We start from the raw sequence: 19,231 nt of genomic DNA, 5'->3' as shown, positions 1-19,231 counted from the left end.
CCTCCAGTCCTTGTCTGGATTTGCATCCTGTAAGCTCAGAAAACCAACTCATGGGCACATGAGAGCAGCTGCACTTCTGAGGGAGAAGGTCCTGGGAACAAGAGGGTCCACATGTGACTGAATATTGGAATCTGAGTCACTTTGTATATGTGCTTCTCAGGAGTGTGCTTCTATTATAGACACCCTACTTTCTCTAGAGCAGATAGGGAAGATCAAAGAATTAGTAGAAGTGTGCTTGGTAGTCTTGGGATCATAAGGTTACTTGGTCACACTACGATTCCAATATTCAATTGTATCTGTTGGAGACACACCCATCCCAGGCCTGTCAGGGAGTCTCCAGGTCAAAGCTATACAGATTTAGGCCAGGCAGGAAAGGGGCCACCACACTTACCTGGGCTTGCAGGGCTGACACGCCCCCTTGTGGCCAGCTCTGTCTATAGCTAAAATGACCCTTCAGTGAAGTCTTGCCCAGGCCAGATAGGCTGCAGATCATTCTTTCTGTCTAGGGAGTGAATATAGTGCCCTGTTTTATCCATTTCATCTGAATTTTAATGTTCATCTTAGTTCCTTCACTGCTAAGTCTTTAGAATGCTTTCTACATAGTCCTGCAGGATGGATCACAAGACTGTCACAGAATCCTGCCCCACTGATGAAAGATTTCCAGATACTCTGCTGAAAAGTTGCTAGGTTGCTGCTCAGTGGTCCTGCCTCTGAGCCCTTATACCCAGTATAACAAGTACTAAACAAACTCTTGGTACAAATGACCTTCCAGGGTAGATACAAAAATCTAGCTGTCTAGACATCAAAAATCCAATGTCAAGATTATCCTGTAGTCTTCTGAAAAAGAATAAAATAAGTTAAAAAGTATATATTTTTCTAATTCCATTTGAAATCTCCATGCTAACTTTAAATTGACATCAGCATACCCTTTGTTCATGTTCATAATGGTTTGTTCCCGAGGCTGACGCCTACCTTTCCATTCCCATCCTCTCCCACCCACTCACTCTTTCCTGATTTTCAAAATGTCTTCTAGCAAATGAATACAGATGATCAGAACCAATCAGGGCATGTCTAATTGGATAGGTTTGGGCCTGGAAATTAATTCAGAGTTTTGCCTGGGACTATAACCAAGGAAAGCTGGTATACTGTTCCTGCCCTTGCTAGTTCATTTCTCCTTTCTGCCTACCTGCTGGAATTGAATCCCAGCACAGTGATACCTCAAAGAAGCAGTTGCAAACACAGAGGCTCCTAGGTGTGAGCAGGTGGGTGAGGTGTTTGCAGGGGTGGGGGTGGGGGTTCCTGCTTCATTTCTGTCACTCACTAGCAGTAGGAACAATAGCAAGTTGCAAATGCTCCTAAGCATATCATGGAGTAACTCTCCCAGTAAACTTACTGCAAGTTGAAAATATCCCAATTTGAAAACACACTGAATACTCCTAACCTACGTAACATCATAGCTTAGCTGCACAGCACACTGCAGAGCTTTTGCTGTTTCCTCTTGTGATTTCACGGCTGATTGGAGCTCCAGCTCAAAGCCACTGCCCAGCATTTTGAGAAGATAGGACCACGCATTCCTAGTTCAGGCAAAGATCCAAATTCAAAATTTAAGGTTAGGTTTCTCCTGAAGGCATATTGCTTTCTCATCATTTTCGTAAAAAAAAAAAAAAAAAAAAAAAAGCTAAGTTGAACGATGATAGGTTCAGGACCATTTGTAGTTGCCTTCTCTGGGTGTTTTTTTTTTTTCTGGGGGCTCGAGGAGGGGGAAATTTTGGGAATTCAGCTAGCAATCTCAGTTTAATTCCCAATTAAAATTTCTCAGATTAAGAGAATAGCAACAAAGAAATAGACCAAGCCACTCAACATTTTATTTTATTTTATTTATTTTTTAAACATTTTATGTATTTTTTTTTTTTTAGAATTTTTTAATATTTATTTAGTTAGTTAGTTAGTTATTGGTGGACACAACATCTTTGTTTGTATGTGGTTCTGAGGATCGAACCCGGGCCGCACACATGCCAGGCGAGCGCGATACCGCTTGAGCCACATCCCCAGCTCCCACTCAACATTTTAAATGCAAACAAAAGCCAGAGTGGCCACTTAGGATGGGCAAAACCCCCTGCTTGTCATGATGAACCTGTCCTTGTTGGAGGACCAGGGAGGGCAAAGTGGCACCTGTTTCTGTTCCATATAAGATGAAGGGCCTTTGTCAACAAGCATTTGTCTACATGAGGAGTTAAGTAGAATCACTCTGCTTTCTATTATGAGAGATTCATTGGTTTTAAGAATAAGTTGGCCTTCCTTCCCAATAAAGAGCAAAGAAGAAGTGTTTCCATGGTAACAGTGGTTTGTGAACAAAGCTCTTTGGTAGTACAGGAAAAAGAAAAAAAACTCAATTATCTAAGTACTTTTCTTCCTCTTTTCCTTGACTCCATTTGCTCGAGGATGACTCATTAGGCTGAGCCTGTGGGGGTGAGTGCAAGAGAGTCACCTGTGGGAGGAAGAAAGGGAAGAAAGTCAATGAAAAGTTCCTAATTTATCCCTTGTTGGCATGGAAGGGGAAAGTTACCTTGTAAGAAATTTCAACCATAGATGGAAACAGGACTTGGAGGAGATGTTTCATCCACATGGACTAGAATTTCTCCTGATCTCGCAAAAAGCCACTTTCAGGTCAAGAAACTGAAGCTCAGAAAGGTTACTCTGTGACTGAGTCAGTGTTAAAAGGGTCAATAGTTGCAGCTTCAGAACCAAACCCAGGCTTTGTGGTGCCCACTAGAGAATGTTCCTCCACTGTACCACTTTCTCTTTTGAACCAAGTTGAACAAGTTGGGTTTATTGCTCATACAATGACCAAGGCCAAGTTATTTCACCTCTTGGAAGCTCCAATTCCTTTTCTATAAATGGTGAGAATACCAGCCCTGCTTGAATCTCAAACTAAGGAAATGGTGATCCTACTGACATAACAGCATGCCTCAGGTGAGCATCTACAGTGTGCCAGGCCTTGGTGGGAGCTTTAAAAATGCTGTAGGTCCTTCAGTACTCAAAACAATCCCATGGCTAAATATCATTGGTTATGTCCATGTTGTGGACAAGGAAACTGAAGCATAGCAATGAAATTATATGTGCCAAATTGTACAGGAAATTAATTCAGAGTAAGTCTGCCTGGGACTATAACCAAGGAAAGCTGGTGTACTGTTCATGCCCTTGCTAGTTCATTCCTCCTTTCTGCTTACCTGCTGTAATTGAATCCCAGCCTCAGAGTGAGGCCTCAGAGAAGCAGTTGCCAAACACAGAGGCTTCTAGGTATGAGCAGGTGGATGAGGTGTTTGCAGGGGTGGGGGTGGGGGTTCCTGTTTCATTTCTGTCACTCACTAGCAGTAGGATCAAAAGCAAGTTACTCCTGATTGTAGGAGTGCTCTGTGTGTTAGTCAGCTTTGCACTACTATAACAAAATATCTGAGATGAACAACTCGTGAGAAGGATGGGTTTATTTTGGCTCACAGTTTCAGAAGATTCAGCCCATGGTCAGTTGATTGAGTTGCTTTGGGCCCATGGCAAGGCAGTACATTGTGACAGGAGTACATCTGTGTGGCGAAGGATGCTGCTCACCCCATGGAAGCCAGAAAGTAAAAGAGAGGAAGAGGAGGGATATGAGTCCCAGTTATCCTTTCAGGGACATGTTCCCAATGACCTAGCTTCCATCACTCGCCCATCTTCCAAGCGTTCTAACACCTCCTAGTTGCACCACAGGCTGGCAAACAAACCATAAACATCTGGGCCATTGGGGGCATTTTAAGATACAAAATATAGTACTTTGCAACCAGTAAATTGCTGTTCCCCCTGCCTCCCATGTTACCCATGGGCTGCTGATTCTCGGTGATGTAGTAATAGTGGGAAGAGAATGGCCCAGCTCCCACTTCTACTGAGCATGGGCTTAAGGTGACTAATACACCTCCCTGGACCTCACTTTCCCAGCTGTTAAGATCAGAGATGGTACCTATACCCACCCACCAGCAGGGAGCCCAGTGGATAGCCAGGGCTCTGTCCTGGCAGTGAAATTATCACTATTATGACCTTTGCTGTTGTGCTACCCTCAACAGAAGTCAATCATTGCCCGCTGTTCCTTATCAAGAGGGTATGTGACTAGAGAGGGAAATGAAATCAGAGATGTAGGTTCTGTTTGGAGCATAAGCAGAGGAGAGTCCTGGGTAGAAGCCACAGGTTGCAGCTAATTAGCCCTCTTGAAATGTAAGCAGCCCTAGACTACCCTGTCAAACCTTGATTTTGTTTTATACTAATGATCTATACAGCTCTTCACTCCTCACAGGACTGCTCCTGTGAATTCTAAATTCCTGCTTCCAGTCCCTTATGTTTAAGGGAATGAGAAGAGTTGGGGGAAGAGAAGGAGGGACAGTCAGAGGCAGAAACCTACATCAGGGCTCCAGGATTAGGCTGCCTTTGGAAGAATTGCTGCCTATCAATTTAATCTTTTCAGTTTCCCATCTAAGGGAGTTAAGGGTCCTGCAGAATTTAACTGTAAAGACAACTAGAGAATCGCCTGTTGTCATTTTTCCTTTCTGGATTGCAGATGTTCGTGGGCCTCCTGTTTTGGTTCCAGTTTTACTGTGGTTTCTCTGCATCTGCAATGATTGACCAATGGTATCTAATCTTCTTTAATCTACTATTCTCGTCACTTCCCCAGCTTGTGACTGGGGTGCTGGACAAGGATGTACCAGCCCATGTGCTGCTTTTGAAGCCACAGCTCTACAAGAGTGGCCAGAATATGGAGGTAAGCTTTCCTGAGTCTCCTGGCCCTTTGCTTCTATGTTCACCTTCCAGAAAGTGCAAGTCCCCTTTAAATACTCACTTTGCACAAATCGTTAAAATTCTAGAATCCAGCCTATGGAAGGATAAAAACAGATGCTATCTTTGAACCCCATAGTGTGCATTGTACTAGCTTTGAGTTTCTATAACAAAATACCTGAGATATTTAACTTATAAAAGAAAACGGTTATTTAGCTCATGGGTCTGGAGGTTCCAGTCCAAGATAAAGTATAACCATTACTTTTCAGTGGGGATGCTATGTAGCAATGGTGGGGAGCACATGATGGAGGAAACGGCCAACATTAGAAGCCAGAAAACAAAGAGAAAGAGACTAGAGTCCCACTATCCCTTAAAGGGCACACTCCAGTGACCTCCTTCTCAGGCCCAACTTCCTAAAGATTCCACAACACCCCATGTTTTTTGGATTTTGAACATTCCCCAAAGGTCGACATATTAAAAGCTTTAGCTTTTAGTGTGCATTAAGTATATTGAGTTCATCTCCACCCTAGTTCTTTAAAAAAAGCCCAAGGAAAAGTCCATCCCAGATCCTTGAATCTAATGACTGAGGTTCAGATAGGATTTTTTCTAAAAGAATGCCAAAAAAAGTTTTTTGTTTTTGTTTTAAAAATGATCCAATGGGATTAAGAAGACAGACCCATAGGGAAAACCATTTAACCATTGGAAGAATAAACAGATGTAAATATATGTTTGCATCAGCACCACCACAAGATTGACACACTAACCACCAGCTATTCTCAGCCAGCCATCAAATAAACCATCTAAGTGCTTCTCTGGCAAGTTTGCACCCTGTGTGTTTAAAAAAAGAATGCCATACCCCGTTTATCATACAATAATCTCTAATTGAGAGTTCGTTCACTTACAAAACTTACAAAACTTACAAAACTTCCCCTGTCCACCTCCGTGGTCATTTGATTTCCACATTGACAGGCTGGGCAGTATTGTCAAGGTTCTGGATAAGGCAAATGAAGAGGTTTCTGTTTGGTACTAGTTATCTCCTTAGCTGGCCTCAGTCTCCTTGGCTAGCCATGGGGCAAAGATGCTGCAGGTTTGTCCTGTGTGTAAAGTAACCAATAGGAGGAGTGTACCCAACACTTTTCTTAAGTACTAGTATGTGCTTCTTTCTGATTTTCTGCATTTCCTGTAGGCCAGAGCCCATGCCAGGTATTTGAGGACTTAGGTGGTTAAATATAAATTTGATCACCCAGGTAATGAAAATTCCATTTGTCAATATCAAGATCATTTTGGCCCATGAGTATATAGTCTGCTTCATGCTACTGTAACAAAATATCGAGGCAGTCTACTAATTTGACTCACAATATTAGAGGTCCAAGGTTGAAGCGCTGCATCTGGTAAGGACTTTGTTGCTGGCAGAAACCTGAAGCAGCGCATGGCATCACATGGCAAGGGACAGAGGGCAAATGTGTGGCTATGTCTCTTCTGATCTCTCTCTTTTTTATAAAGCCATCAGTATTCACACTGAGGTTTTTATCTGTTCTTCATCATGTCCCAAAGGTCCCCCTCTAAACTTTTTACCAACTTGATCAAATCATAGCTAAATCGGAATGAGAGTTTTTTTTTTATTTTAACATTGGGACACATCCATCATCTAGTTTTAGAATTTAAGATGTACTTTAAGAAACACCCTGTGGGACCCACCACCAAACCTTGACAAAGTGGAAGGGATGGAAGGGTTCAAATCAGGGAGAATGCCCAGAATGTCAAGTGTTCTTCCTACTTGATGGAAATGTTCCCTAGTAAGATTTAGAAATCAGTTTCCTCTTTCACTGTTGACCTGTAACTACTATAGCCTGTGTTCTTGGTACAAAAGATCCCAGAGAGCAACTCAGCTACAAACAGTTCTGCAAACATTTGGGTAATGGGGTTCTATCTACCAACTAGAGCCTTACCTTCCCAAAGTCCTAAAGAGCAAGTTTTTTGTCTGATGCTTGGCATTCAGAGCTGCAGCATCCTAGAAAACATCATTTGAAGAGATGAGCATTTCCCTATAATCTCCGTGCTTGTTTTTGTGTTCCAGGAATATCGGCCACGTGCCTTCTGGTTAAACATGGTTGATGCTGCCTTCCAGAGCTTGGTTTGTTTTTTCATTCCTTACCTGGTAAGTTGACACACAGCATAGTTTTCCCCATCAGCTGCATCTGGGGACCCACAGTCATGGGATACTGCTGTCTTTCAGGCCTACTATGACTCAGATGTGGACATGTTTACTTGGGGAACCCCCATCACAGCAATCGCACTGTTCACTTTCCTGCTGCACCTGGGTATTGAAACCAGAACCTGGGTAAGAGTTGCAGACATGGTCACATCCCAAAGGGGCCCTCATGTTGCAGACCCCACACTTCCAGCAGGTTCCATGAGATATAGTTTTTTGTTTTTGTTTTTTTTAAGCAGACTGCCCACTGCCCACACTTCTGAACATTCCTCACTGTCTTGTTTTCTTATCTTGCCCCTATGCCCCTGTCCCAGGCTGGTCCACAAGCTTTTGAGGTTTCACTAAGCCCTACCAGCCACCCATGACAAAGACTCCAGTTTTTACGAAGACCATAGAACATCACCTCCACTCACTGATGACTGTTGGGGTTTATTTGCCACTGTTGAGTTGAAATAAAACCCCTCTCTGTTTTTCCTTCAGACCTGGCTCAACTGGACAGCTTGTGTCTTTAGTATCTTTTTATTTTTCACTGTGGCCTTGATTTACAATGCTTCCTGTGCAACATGTTATCCTCCATCTAACCCTTATTGGACCATGCACACATTACTGGGAGACCCCGTGTTCTACTTGATTTGCCTCATAGCACCTATCACTGCATTGCTGCCCAGGTGGGTATCAGAGATGGTGTCTCTGAGTCCTAAGTGAGTACACAGAGCATGTGCATGGCTGTGCATTTCCCCCTGTGTGAGTAGAGTCTCAGGAAACAGGCACCTGTAGCAGTATCTGATTTTTTTTTTTTCTCTCATGTGCTCTTTCCAGATTGTTTTTCAAAGCCCTCCAGGGGAGCCTCTTCCCAACCCAACTTCAGCTGGCACGCCAGTCAGCCAAGAAATTTCCCAAGAAACCCAAAACTCACAAAGAAATCTTAGTTCAGAAACATTTCCCTGGAGACCCAAAAACAGAGCTCTCGGAAGGGATGACCATGAGTCCCTCTGAGACCCTCTCCAAGGACTGTGCCTCAGAAGCTTCTCAGAACACACAGCAGCCATCCTGCTCCCTAAAGACCAGCAGGGAGCTCAGCACAGTGGACATAAGCATGCCATTGAGAGAGGACACCATGCAGGAGGGACTGGATGCTCAGGCCCTGGGATCCTCCAGGCCAGTGGAGGCTGTTTTAGAAGCGTGTCCTGAGGACTCCAAGAGGAAACCCACCAGTACAAGCCAGGAACCCCCTCTATCGTCCCTCTTCAACCTGCCCAGTTTCGGTTCACTCAACTGGATCTCCTCCCTCTCAATGGTCAGTGGGCTGGGAAGTGTCTTCCAGTTCTCCAGAAGTAGTTTACACATGGACAAGCAGGATGGAGAGTTCCCGCCCAGCCCCCCACAGCCAGATCAGGACTTACATGGCTTACAGGGACAGGCCACAGACTACTTCTAGGATCACCTTCAAGGGACAGCAGCAGAACGTCACAGTGAAAACCTTGAAATGGCCTTTTATATATATATAACGTAGATATTAATATTATTTATGTTTATTATTTGCACAGAAGAGTTCTAGGGAGATATATTTTTAAATGTTTCCAAGGTTAACACAGGAAACAAGAGGTACCAAAAAGAAAGTTTATTTTTTAAAGTTCTAAGTAGAGTATATTGAAAAGAAAAATAAAGAGCTTTAACATATAAATATATATATATATATATATATAAGTTGAAAGAAGAATGACACTTAAAAAGTGTCTTTGAATTTATTTTTTCATCTCATTTTGTAAGAAAAGGCAATAGGACTTATTTTCTTCAACATGCGTGACCCTTGCTTTCCCTGAATTCACTCTTGTGATTAAGCCCAGTGAACCTGGGTGGGTGTGGACATGGATGGCAGTGAGGAGAGGTGATAGAGGGTAGGGCATGTGAACTCCCAGGACATATCCCTCCACTGGCTTCCATTTCTACCAACCCAGAAGGACTGTGGCTCTGCTTTACCCATGAAGGGGAAAGTGAGAACTCAAGAAAAACTCATGTGTGAAGTTTATTCTGATGCTCAATTCAATGCAGGCACTTTGTAAAGATCTTGTAGGTATGACGGCCCTATGTAATATTTTGCCTGTTAAGATCATCACAAGCAATAAACAAACTTCACTTTGCAAAGACAACGTGTCCAGTCACCACAGTCATATGAAGTATTAATATATGACCTATGGAGTGTGTTCTGAATACTGCGGGGAACTTCCTTTTAGATTCTATGAAGAAAACAGCTCAGAGACACACTACCCTGTCACTGCCCAGCTCCTTATACCTCAGCTTCCTGGCCCGGGGCCATCAGCACTATCCAAACCCTTTCTGCCAAGAGGCTAGATATTTTGAGCAATTATCTTCAGGCATTTGTCTGATGAGCCATTATTTCTGTCCCTCTAAAAAGAGAATAAGAAGGGGGAAAGATTCTTTTAAAAAAAAATCTACTGGGGATTCTTTTCTGAGCCCTTTATTTCAACTTTGTCAGATAGTCATTAATGTCATGACCACTCTGCTCAGTAATGAAGCTATGAAATAAGCAGGGTATCTGATTAAGTTATCAGGACTTCTGGCTCATGTAGACACCTACTGCCAAGTATAGCAATGAAAAAAGAACAAAAGGACAGTGAAATTTGGGGAAGAATTTCTAGTTATCCAATCAGTGTGGTTCATTATAAGTACCAGAAAACATACTTTATTCTGGTCAAAATGAAAGGGAAGGCATAGCTCATTGTCTGCAGGTCCTGAGGAGGATGGGCTCCAGGTGATTGGACTCATCAAACCAGAATCCAGGGTGCTGTGGTTTGAAAGTATCCTCCAATATTCCTACAATAGAAACTTAATTCCCACTGCAACTGTGTTGGGAGGTGGGGTCTTTGGGTGAGATGTTTGGGTCATGAGGCTTCTGTCCCTATCAAAAAGGTTTGCAGGGTTTGGCTTTCTTTTGCCCTTATACCTTCTGCCATGTGAACATGCCACAAGAAAAGCCTTCACCAAACACAAGCACCTTGGAACTTTCCAGCATCCAGAACTGTGAAAATAGATCTGTTCTTTATAGAATACCTAGTTTCAGGTAATCTGGTTCAGCAATGCAGAATGACTTGAGACACAGGGCTTTTCCCCCTCATCTCTTCCTTTAGTTTTTTTGGGGGATAGGGGTGAGGTTAGTTTTGTTCCAAGCCTGCCTCTGTTCTTGATGATACATTTTCTGGAGTCATCCCTGATCATATCCACATATCACATCGTCCACAGAAGGGAGAGGACACTTCTATACACATTGTAAGCTGAGTCCGGGTTTCCTTAGCTTCACCCTGTATAGATTGCATGGCAGCCTTACAACCAGTTATTGCCATTTTGATGAGAGTGTGTCTTTTTGAGGTTTTCTTGCTGGAACTGCCAGAGTACCTGGACTGCATGAGTGCATGGACATTTAGAGGAATATTTGGGTCCTGTTTGATGGAGAGACACAAGGGACACTGGAGGCAGCTTCAGTAGCCAGTGTTGCTGGACCAAAGATGGCAGTGGTCCTCATCCTGCCTGCTCCCTTCCTGATGCCTTTCAATTATGAAAAGAATCTTCTTAGGAAGGTACACACTCTACTATTTCCTGAATTAAGCTAATGGTCATCAGCACAAAGTATCCATCCGTAATCATATTAACCTGAATATCTGAGATTTTAAAATGCCCAGGTTCCAGATATTCTTTTCCTTACAATCTACCCTTTCTACAAATGATATCTCTTCTCTGTAGATACATTGTCTTAGGTAATAGAGTGATCCAGGCAGGGGCCCTGGGAATATGCCTACCAAAACCAGTTTAAAGAAATAAACATTGTAAATGGCATTGACAGTTAGCTGCGTTGTAGGATGTGGAATATTCATAGAAATTTACAATAATAATCTGTCACAACCAAGTTTGATTCAACTGAACATGAATGGAACTGAGTTTTATGATTATCTTACCAAATACTAATAACAAATCTAAAATCAATGGGAATGGGAAAGACAGTAGAATGAATTGGACATAACTTTCCTATGTTTATATATGAATACATGACCAGTGTAACTCCACATCATGTACCCCCACAAAAATGAGAAGTTCTACTCCACATATGATATGTCTAAATACATTCTACGTCACGTATAACTAAAAAGAATAAACTTTAAAAAAATGGGAAGCCTGGCTATCTAAGGCTGGCTCTGCTCTTGGGAACAAAATCGCTGGACTAGTTATTTAATGTTGTTCAGCATAGTTTGTTCAAAGTCAAAAACAATTCAATTAAAATTCTTGGAGGACAGGCATTATGTCCTGTTTGCCTTGTGACCTCATCACTTTGCACAGAATCTAGTAGTTTGAATGTGTTTGGTAAGTGTTGAATGAATTCAAGAATAAATGTTAAAAAAAACTAAAGAGGTTAAGAAAAATTGCTTGTTACAACTCATTACTATTTGATATTTACTAGCAATTCTGGCTAAGGCAAATAAGATTAATTTTTTAAAAGAATCAACATTAGAATGTCAAGAGACTGAAATTACCATTACTTATACATGATATGATTGTGTACCTGGAAAATTCAAATGAATAAACTAAAAGGATATCAAAATTAATGAAAGCAGGAAATAAATTGACTCACTATAAAGGAAACAAACCACAGCTTTTGTATAGAGCCATAGCAAACCAGAAGAGAGGCTTGGAAAGATCTCATTCACCAATACAACACCAATGCCAAAAAAAAAAAAAAAATACCTAACATACTGAAGAATAATTTCAATAAATATAAAGGCATCTCACCAGTGTTTAGGAAGATGAAATCCAACCAGTCTTAACTATAAAAACATGACTCTTTTCTAAGTTAAGAAATAAATATTGTAAACGTGTTGCATTCCAAACAATTTCTGTAGCTTTTTTTTCCCCTTCTTTTTCTGTGTTTAGGTGTTTCTGAAATAAAGTGGTTTTAGAGTTTCACTGGAAGCATATACCAGCAAAAACATTAAAATCCCAACAAATAAAAGTCATTGAGGGAATGCTTGTATTTTATAGAATGAAGTGTTGCCCAATTCTAGAAGCAAACCTAAATGTAATTAAGATTGTTTTTTCAAAATGACCTATCATCAAAGAGTAGAATCCTTGAACTAAAATGATTTCATTAATTACTTACTAGGACTAATTTTACAACTTTTCCCATGCAGTAGCCTCTACCTTTCGACAATAGACAGGACCTAGAACCAGTAAAAAATATTTACAAATTTATACATGGATAACTAGCCAATGATAAAGAAAGATAATTCATTTTTTATATATGAAAATTCAAACAAGTTAATATTTTAAATTTGAAATCAAAAGTCATAGTATAAGTAGAAGAAATTATAATCAAGTAGCCTCAGACTTTTGGAGAAGATGGACTCCCTTGGGCACTTGGGACAACTCCTAACATGTTGCCAACCTCGGGTTTAGGGAATAAACCCCAACCTCATCTTCCCACAGCCAATGAACTGTGCCTGAAGTTCCTGCCTCAACCTTCTTGGCATCATTTTTGCCGCTTTTGAAATGGGACACTCTGTTTTATATTATTATGTGGATCTACCAATCGAAGCCCAGGACACTGCTCCTGCAAACCCCTTCAGCTCCATAGTGCAGTGAAGCATAAAAAGCTGTGACCATGGTTTTGCTTAGGCCCTGGGATCCCACTGGTCAGTCCCAGAGTGGGAGCTTTGTTGAGGAACAGGGAAGATGGTTCTCCCATTAAGAAATGATGGCTAAAACCCCCAAAGAGGAAAGACATTTGCATTTAAAGTATTTCACGTGTTCTGAATATGAAATGAAAATCAAAAGGCCAAACCCATTAGGGAAAAGTGTCTTGCATATGGAAAAGAGTTGTGTGGTGCAAATAACCACTATGAATCAATAAAGCAAATATCAAGTCACTTTTTGGCCAAAGACTAATGAAATGAGCACTGATATTGTTTGAGTGGGAACTAGGCTTCTGGAAAGAAATTTGTCAAAGTAGAACAAAATATCTTGAACATATCCATTCTCCTTGACCCAGTATTTCCACTTGGGGGCTAAATCAGAAGAAAATAATTGTGTATTTAAATGTTCTTTATCTTATATGTGGTGGTGAAACAATTTGAGTGAATGTCTGAAGTTATGGTAGTAATTTCAAGAAATACAAATATCAGACACCATATATCCAAAATACATCATCCATTGAGGGAAACATCATGAAAGAGCTCCTTCATGACAACACGATTAGACATAATTTACTATATGTTTAATTCATTAAAACATAATTGAATGCCTAACAGAAAGCCTGGTATGTGTTACACTCTGAGTACATATCTGCTGAACCAAGATACAACAAACTTCATTACATTGTATATACAGGACTTGGGGGTAATGGGTATGACACTCTATTAAAACCACACCATAGGGTACTTCACCTTAAACTGGATGCCTATGTGGACCTGACTATTGAGTATATTTTTTAAAAAATCTCCATCAACATTTGATTTGGGATCCTAATCATTGAAAAACAGCATAGTGGAAACTAGGTATGAGAATGTCACAAATTAGATCTGTTAGCCACAGAGTAACTGTGAATCCCAAAATTCAGAGATGGGGCTGAAATGGTGGGCCTTTTACTGGCTTTGAGATGCTCGCTCCAAGATTCAGCTGCTTCTAGGTCCTGTCTATTGTTGAAAGGTAGAGGCTACTGCATGGGGAAGTTATAAAATTAGTCCTAGTAAATAAATAATGAAGTCATTTTAGTTCTAGGATTCTACTCTTTGATGATAGGTCATTAGAGTTAGAAGAATAAAAGTAATAGTAAAAATTTTGAGGGGCTGGGGCCACCTGTAGACACCTGCCAGAGCTCAGGCCTGGCCCAGATCTGCCTCTGCCCACCTGTGCAGAGACGGACCTAGAAGCACCTGAAATCTTGGAGCAGGCATACCAAAGCCAGTGAAAGGCCTACCATTTCAGCCCCATTTTTGAAAGATCTTATATCCATCTTGGGGAACCTCCATTATTGCTATCTTGAGTTACCTCCCCTATTGCTGTCAATACCTTTAATGCAGTAGTATCCATTGCGGGATACCTGCAGGATCTGGAAGCCCAGCATCTAGGTGAGGTTCAGATAATCTACACAGATACTATAAGATATAGGAAATAAACTGCAATATCTCAGATCCATACTGCAAGAAAGAAAGACACACAGACAAAATGAAAAAAACAAGGGAGGAAAGTGCCCCAAACAAACAAGGATACTACAGTAACAGATCTCATGGGCAGTGAAGTTGATGAGATGTCAGAGAAGGAGTTCAGAATGTTCATAATAAAATGATCCCCTGTATTAAAGAATGACCTAAATGAGTAAACATAGGCAAAAACTGATCACTCCAACAAAGAGATAAGAGAGCAAATACAGGTAGTAAAAGAATACTTAAAGAGATGGACAATCAAAATCCTTTAAATGAAGGAAACAATAAACCAAATAAAAAAGTCAGTAGAAAACATCACCAACAGACTAGATCACTTGGAAGACAAAACATCAGATAATGAAGACAAAGTGTACAATCTGGAAAATAAAGTTAACCACACAGTGAAGATAGTATGTAACCATGAACAGAACATCCAAGAATTTTGGAACAGCAGCAAAAAAAAAAAAAAAATCTAAGAGTTATTGGGATAGAGAAAGGCACAGAGTTTCAAACCAAAGGAATGCACAATCTCTCCTCTGAGATAATACAGAAAATTTCCCAAAAATGAAGAATGAATTGGAAAATCAAATACAAGAGGCTTACAGGACACCAAATGTACAAAATTACAACAGATCTACACCAAGGCACATTAAATGAAAATGCCTATTCTGTTTAATACAGAATAAACACATAATCTTAAAGGCCTGCAAGAGAGAGGAATCAGATCACATATAGGGGGAGACCAATTAATATCTCAGCAGATTTTTCAATCCAGACTCTCAAAGCCAGGAGATCATGGAACAACATATACCAAGCTCTGAAAGAAAATGGATGCCAACCAAGAATCTTATATCCAGCAAAATTAAGCTTTAGATTTGATGATGAAATAAACCTTCCATGATAAACAAAAGTTGAAAGAATTTACAACTATAGGACACCCTCAGCAAAATAGTCCATGAAGAGGAAATGAAAAACTGATGAAAATCAGCAGAGGGAAGGATTACACTAAAGGAAAAACTAATAAAAGGAGAAACTAAGTCAAGTTAAATACCAAAAATAAACAAAAATGGCTGGGAATACAATTCATGTCTCAATAATTACCCTGAATGTTAATGGCCTAAACTTACTAATCAGAATGCATAGACTAGCAGATTGGATTTTTAAAAAAAAGATCCAACAATATGCTGCCTTCAAGAAACTCATCTTACAGGAAAAGACATTCACAGACTGAAGGTAAAAGGTTGGGAAAAATCATATAACTCACATGGACTGCAGAAGCAAGCAGGGGTTTCCATCCTCATATCAAATAAAGCAGACTTCAAGCTAAAGTTAATTAAAAGGGATAAAGAAGGACACCACATACTGCTCAAGGGAACTGTACACCAACAAGACTTAACAAAGAATAGAGAATCTACATTCATCAAACAAACTCTTGTCAAGTTCAAGAGTCAGACCACATCACAATAATTCTGGGTGAAGTTAACACACCTCTTTCACCACTAGATAGATATTCCAAACAAAAGCTGAACAAAGAAACTATAGAACTCAATAATACAATAAATAACTTAGACTTAACTGACATATATAGAATATTTCACCTCAACAAGTGAATACATATTCTTCTCAGCAGCACATGGATCCTTCTCTAAAATAGACCATATATTATTCCACAAAGCAACTCTTAGCAAATGCAAAGAAGTAGAGATACTACCCTGCAGCCTATCAGATCATAATGGAATTATGAAATTAGAAAACAATGATAAAAAATAAAAGCTACATCCAACACCTGGAGACTAAATAATATGCTACTGAATGAACAATCGGTTGCAAAAAATAACAAGGAGGAGATAAAAAAATTCTTAGAGGTAAATGAGAACACTGACACAACATATCAAAATCTTTGGGACATTATGAAAGCATTTTTAAGAGCAAAGTTCATTGCATGGAGTTCATTCCTTAAAAGAAGAAAAAGTCAACAAATAAGTGGCTTAGCATTACATCTCAAAGCCCTATAAAAAGAAGAGCAAACAACACCAAAATTAGTAGAAAACAGGAAATAATTAAAATCAGAGTTGAAATCAATGAAATTGAAACAAAAGAAACAGTTGAAAAAATTGACAAAACAAAAAGTTGGTTCTTTGAAAAAATAAATAAAATTGACAAACCCTTACATGCTAATGAACAGAAGGAGAGAGAAAACTCAAATTACTAACATATGTGATGAAAAAGGAAATATCACAACGGACACTAAAGAAATACGGAAGACAGTTAGAAATTATTTTGAAAACTGTACTCCAATAAAGTAGAAAATATCAAAGTCATTGAAAATTTTCTAGAGTCATATGTATATCAGGGTGATATGCACAATTTAAACAGATCAATTTCAAGCAATGAAATAAAAGATGCCCTCAGAAGCCTACCAACCAAGAAAAGCCCAGGACCGGATGGATAAACAGCTGAGTTCTACAAGACCATGAACAAAGAACTAATACCATTATTCCTCAAATTATTTCATGAAATTGAAAAAGAACACTTCCAAAGTCATTCTATGGGACCAGTATCACCCTGACTCCAAAACTAGGTAAAGATACCTCAAAGAAAGAAAACTTCAGACCAATATCTCTAATGAACATAGATGCAAAAATTCTCAATAAAATTCTGGCAAATCAAATATAAAAACATATCAAAAAGATAGTGCACCACAATAAAGTGGGGTTCACTCCAGGGATGCAAGTTTGGTCCAACATATGGAAATCAATAAATGTAATTTATTACAACAATAGACTTAAAGATAATATGATCATATGATCATCTCAATAGATGCAGAAAAAGCATTCAACAAAATACAGCACCCCTTCATGTTCAAAACACTAGAAAAACAAGGGATAACAGGAACATATATCTCAACATTGTAAAAGCTATCTATGCTAAACCCTGGGCCAACATCATTCTAAATGGAGAAAAATTGAAAGCATTCCCATTAAAAACTGGAAGAAGATAGGGATGCCCTCTTTCACAACTTCTATTTAACATAGTTCTTGAAACACTGGCCAGAGCAATTAAACATACCAAAGAAATTAAAGAGATATGAATAGGAAAAGAAGAATTCAAATTAGTGCTAATTGCTGAAGATATAACTCTATATTTAGAAGACCCAAAACATTCCACCAGAAAACTTCTAGAACTAATAAATGAATTCAGCAAAGTTGCAGTATATAAAATCTACACCCAGAAATCAAATGCATTTCTGTATAACAGTGACAAATTCTCTAAAACGGAAATGAGAAAAACTACCCCATTTACAGTAACCTCAAAAAGAATAATAAAATATTTGAGAATCAACTTAATGAAAGAGGTTAAAGACCTCTACAATGAAAACTCCAGAATGCTAAAGAAATAAAGAAGACCTTAGAAGATGAAAAGATCTACCTTTTTCTTGGGTTGGCAGAATTAATGTGTCAACATGACCATACAACCAAAAGCACTGTACAGATTTGATGCAATTCTAATAAAAATCCTAATGAAATTCCATATGGAAATAGAAAAAGAAGCCATGTAATTCATCTGGAAAAATAAGAGACCCAGAATAAGTAAATCCTTAGCAAGAAGAGTGAAGTAGGTGGCATCAGACCTTTAACTATACTACAGAGTAATAGCAACAAAAACAGCATAGTATTGGCACCAAAATTGACCAATGGTACAGAATAGAGGACCCAGAGACTAACCCACATAACTACAGTTATCTTATATTAGACAAAGGCACCAAAAACATACATTGGAGAAAAGATAGCCTCTTTAACAAATGGTGCTGGGGAAAACTGGAAATCCATATACAACAAAATGAAATTAAACTCCATCTCTCACCATGCACAAAACTCAATTCAAAGTGGATCAAGAACCTAGGAATTAAACCAGAGACACTCCACCTATTAGAAGAAAAAGTAGGCCCAAATCTCCATCATGTCAGATTAGGCCCCAATTTCTTTAATAAGACTTTTATAGCACAAGAATTAAAATTAAGAATTAATAAATGGGATGGATTCAAACTAAAAGCTTCTTTTCAGCAAAAGAAACAATCAGTGAGGTGAATAGAGAGCCTACATTTTGGAAGCAAAGTTTTACCACATGCACATCAGATAGAGCACTAATCGCTAGTATATATAAAGAACTCAAAAATCTTAACACCAAAAAAAAAAAAAACAATAAATGGGTCAAGGAATTGAACAGATATTTCTCAGAAGATGAAATACAATCAATCAACAAATATATGAAAAAAAATGGTCAACATCTCTAGCAATTAGAGAAATGCAAATCCAAACTACTCTAAGAGTTCATCTCACTCCAGTCAGAATGGCAGCTATTAAGAATACAAATAACAGGGCTGGGGGTATGGCTCAGTGGTAGAGCGCTTGTCTTGCACACATGAGGCACTGGTTCGATCCTCAGCACCACATAAAGATAAATAAAATAAAGGTTTTGAATCCATCTACAACTTAAAAAAAGAATTTTAAAAAAGAAAGAATACAAATAACAATAAGTGTTGGAGAGGATGTGGGGTAAAAGGCACACTCATACGTTTCTAGTGGGTCTGCAAATTGATGCAGCCAATATGGAAAGCAGTATGGAGAATCCTTGGAAAACTAGGAATGGAACCACCATTTGACCCAGCTATCCCACTCCTCGGTTTATACCCAAAGACTTAAAAACAGCAGCCACAAGATGGAAGGAGACCTTCATCATTATACAGAATACATGTATGACAATGTGAGGGGGAAAAAAAAGTGTGTCACATTAGATTGGGTAGAGAGAAGTGATGGGAGGGGAGGGGAGAGGAGGGGAAGTGGGGATAGGAAGGGCTGCCGAAAAAAATAGACATTATTATTGCTGTTTATATATATGTGACTGCATGACCAATGTGATTTAGCAACCTGTACACTCAGAAAAATGAGATACTATACCCCATCTGATTCAAATGTATGATATGTCAAGATCATTGTATTGTCATGTGTAA

The 19,231-nt window shown here is 39.4% G+C and overlaps 1 protein-coding gene across 3 annotated transcripts in view; it reads left to right on the top strand.

Annotated features, from left to right (window-relative positions):
* Positions 1 to 9,162, top strand: part of Atp10a (ATPase phospholipid transporting 10A (putative)) — a 189,852-nt gene extending 180,690 nt beyond the window's left edge. For 2 of the 3 annotated variants that reach the window (XM_078049104.1, XM_078049106.1), the window contains 5 exons: positions 4,586 to 4,786; positions 6,878 to 6,958; positions 7,037 to 7,141; positions 7,493 to 7,680; positions 7,832 to 9,162. In XM_078049104.1, coding sequence (XP_077905230.1) covers positions 4,586 to 4,786; positions 6,878 to 6,958; positions 7,037 to 7,141; positions 7,493 to 7,680; positions 7,832 to 8,450 — 1,194 coding nt within the window. In that variant the 3' untranslated portion in view covers positions 8,451 to 9,162. The remainder of the gene's footprint in view (positions 1 to 4,585; positions 4,787 to 6,877; positions 6,959 to 7,036; positions 7,142 to 7,492; positions 7,681 to 7,831) is intronic. The other variant, XM_078049105.1, reaches the window with a different exon arrangement.
* Positions 9,163 to 19,231: the final 10,069 nt, after the last annotated feature.

Source organism: Ictidomys tridecemlineatus, chromosome 5 (genome assembly GCF_052094955.1).
Source record: "Ictidomys tridecemlineatus isolate mIctTri1 chromosome 5, mIctTri1.hap1, whole genome shotgun sequence".
Taxonomy (NCBI): domain Eukaryota; kingdom Metazoa; phylum Chordata; class Mammalia; order Rodentia; family Sciuridae; genus Ictidomys; species Ictidomys tridecemlineatus.
Note: the sequence above shows the minus strand (reverse complement) of the source record. Positions and strands in the feature narration are given on the sequence as shown.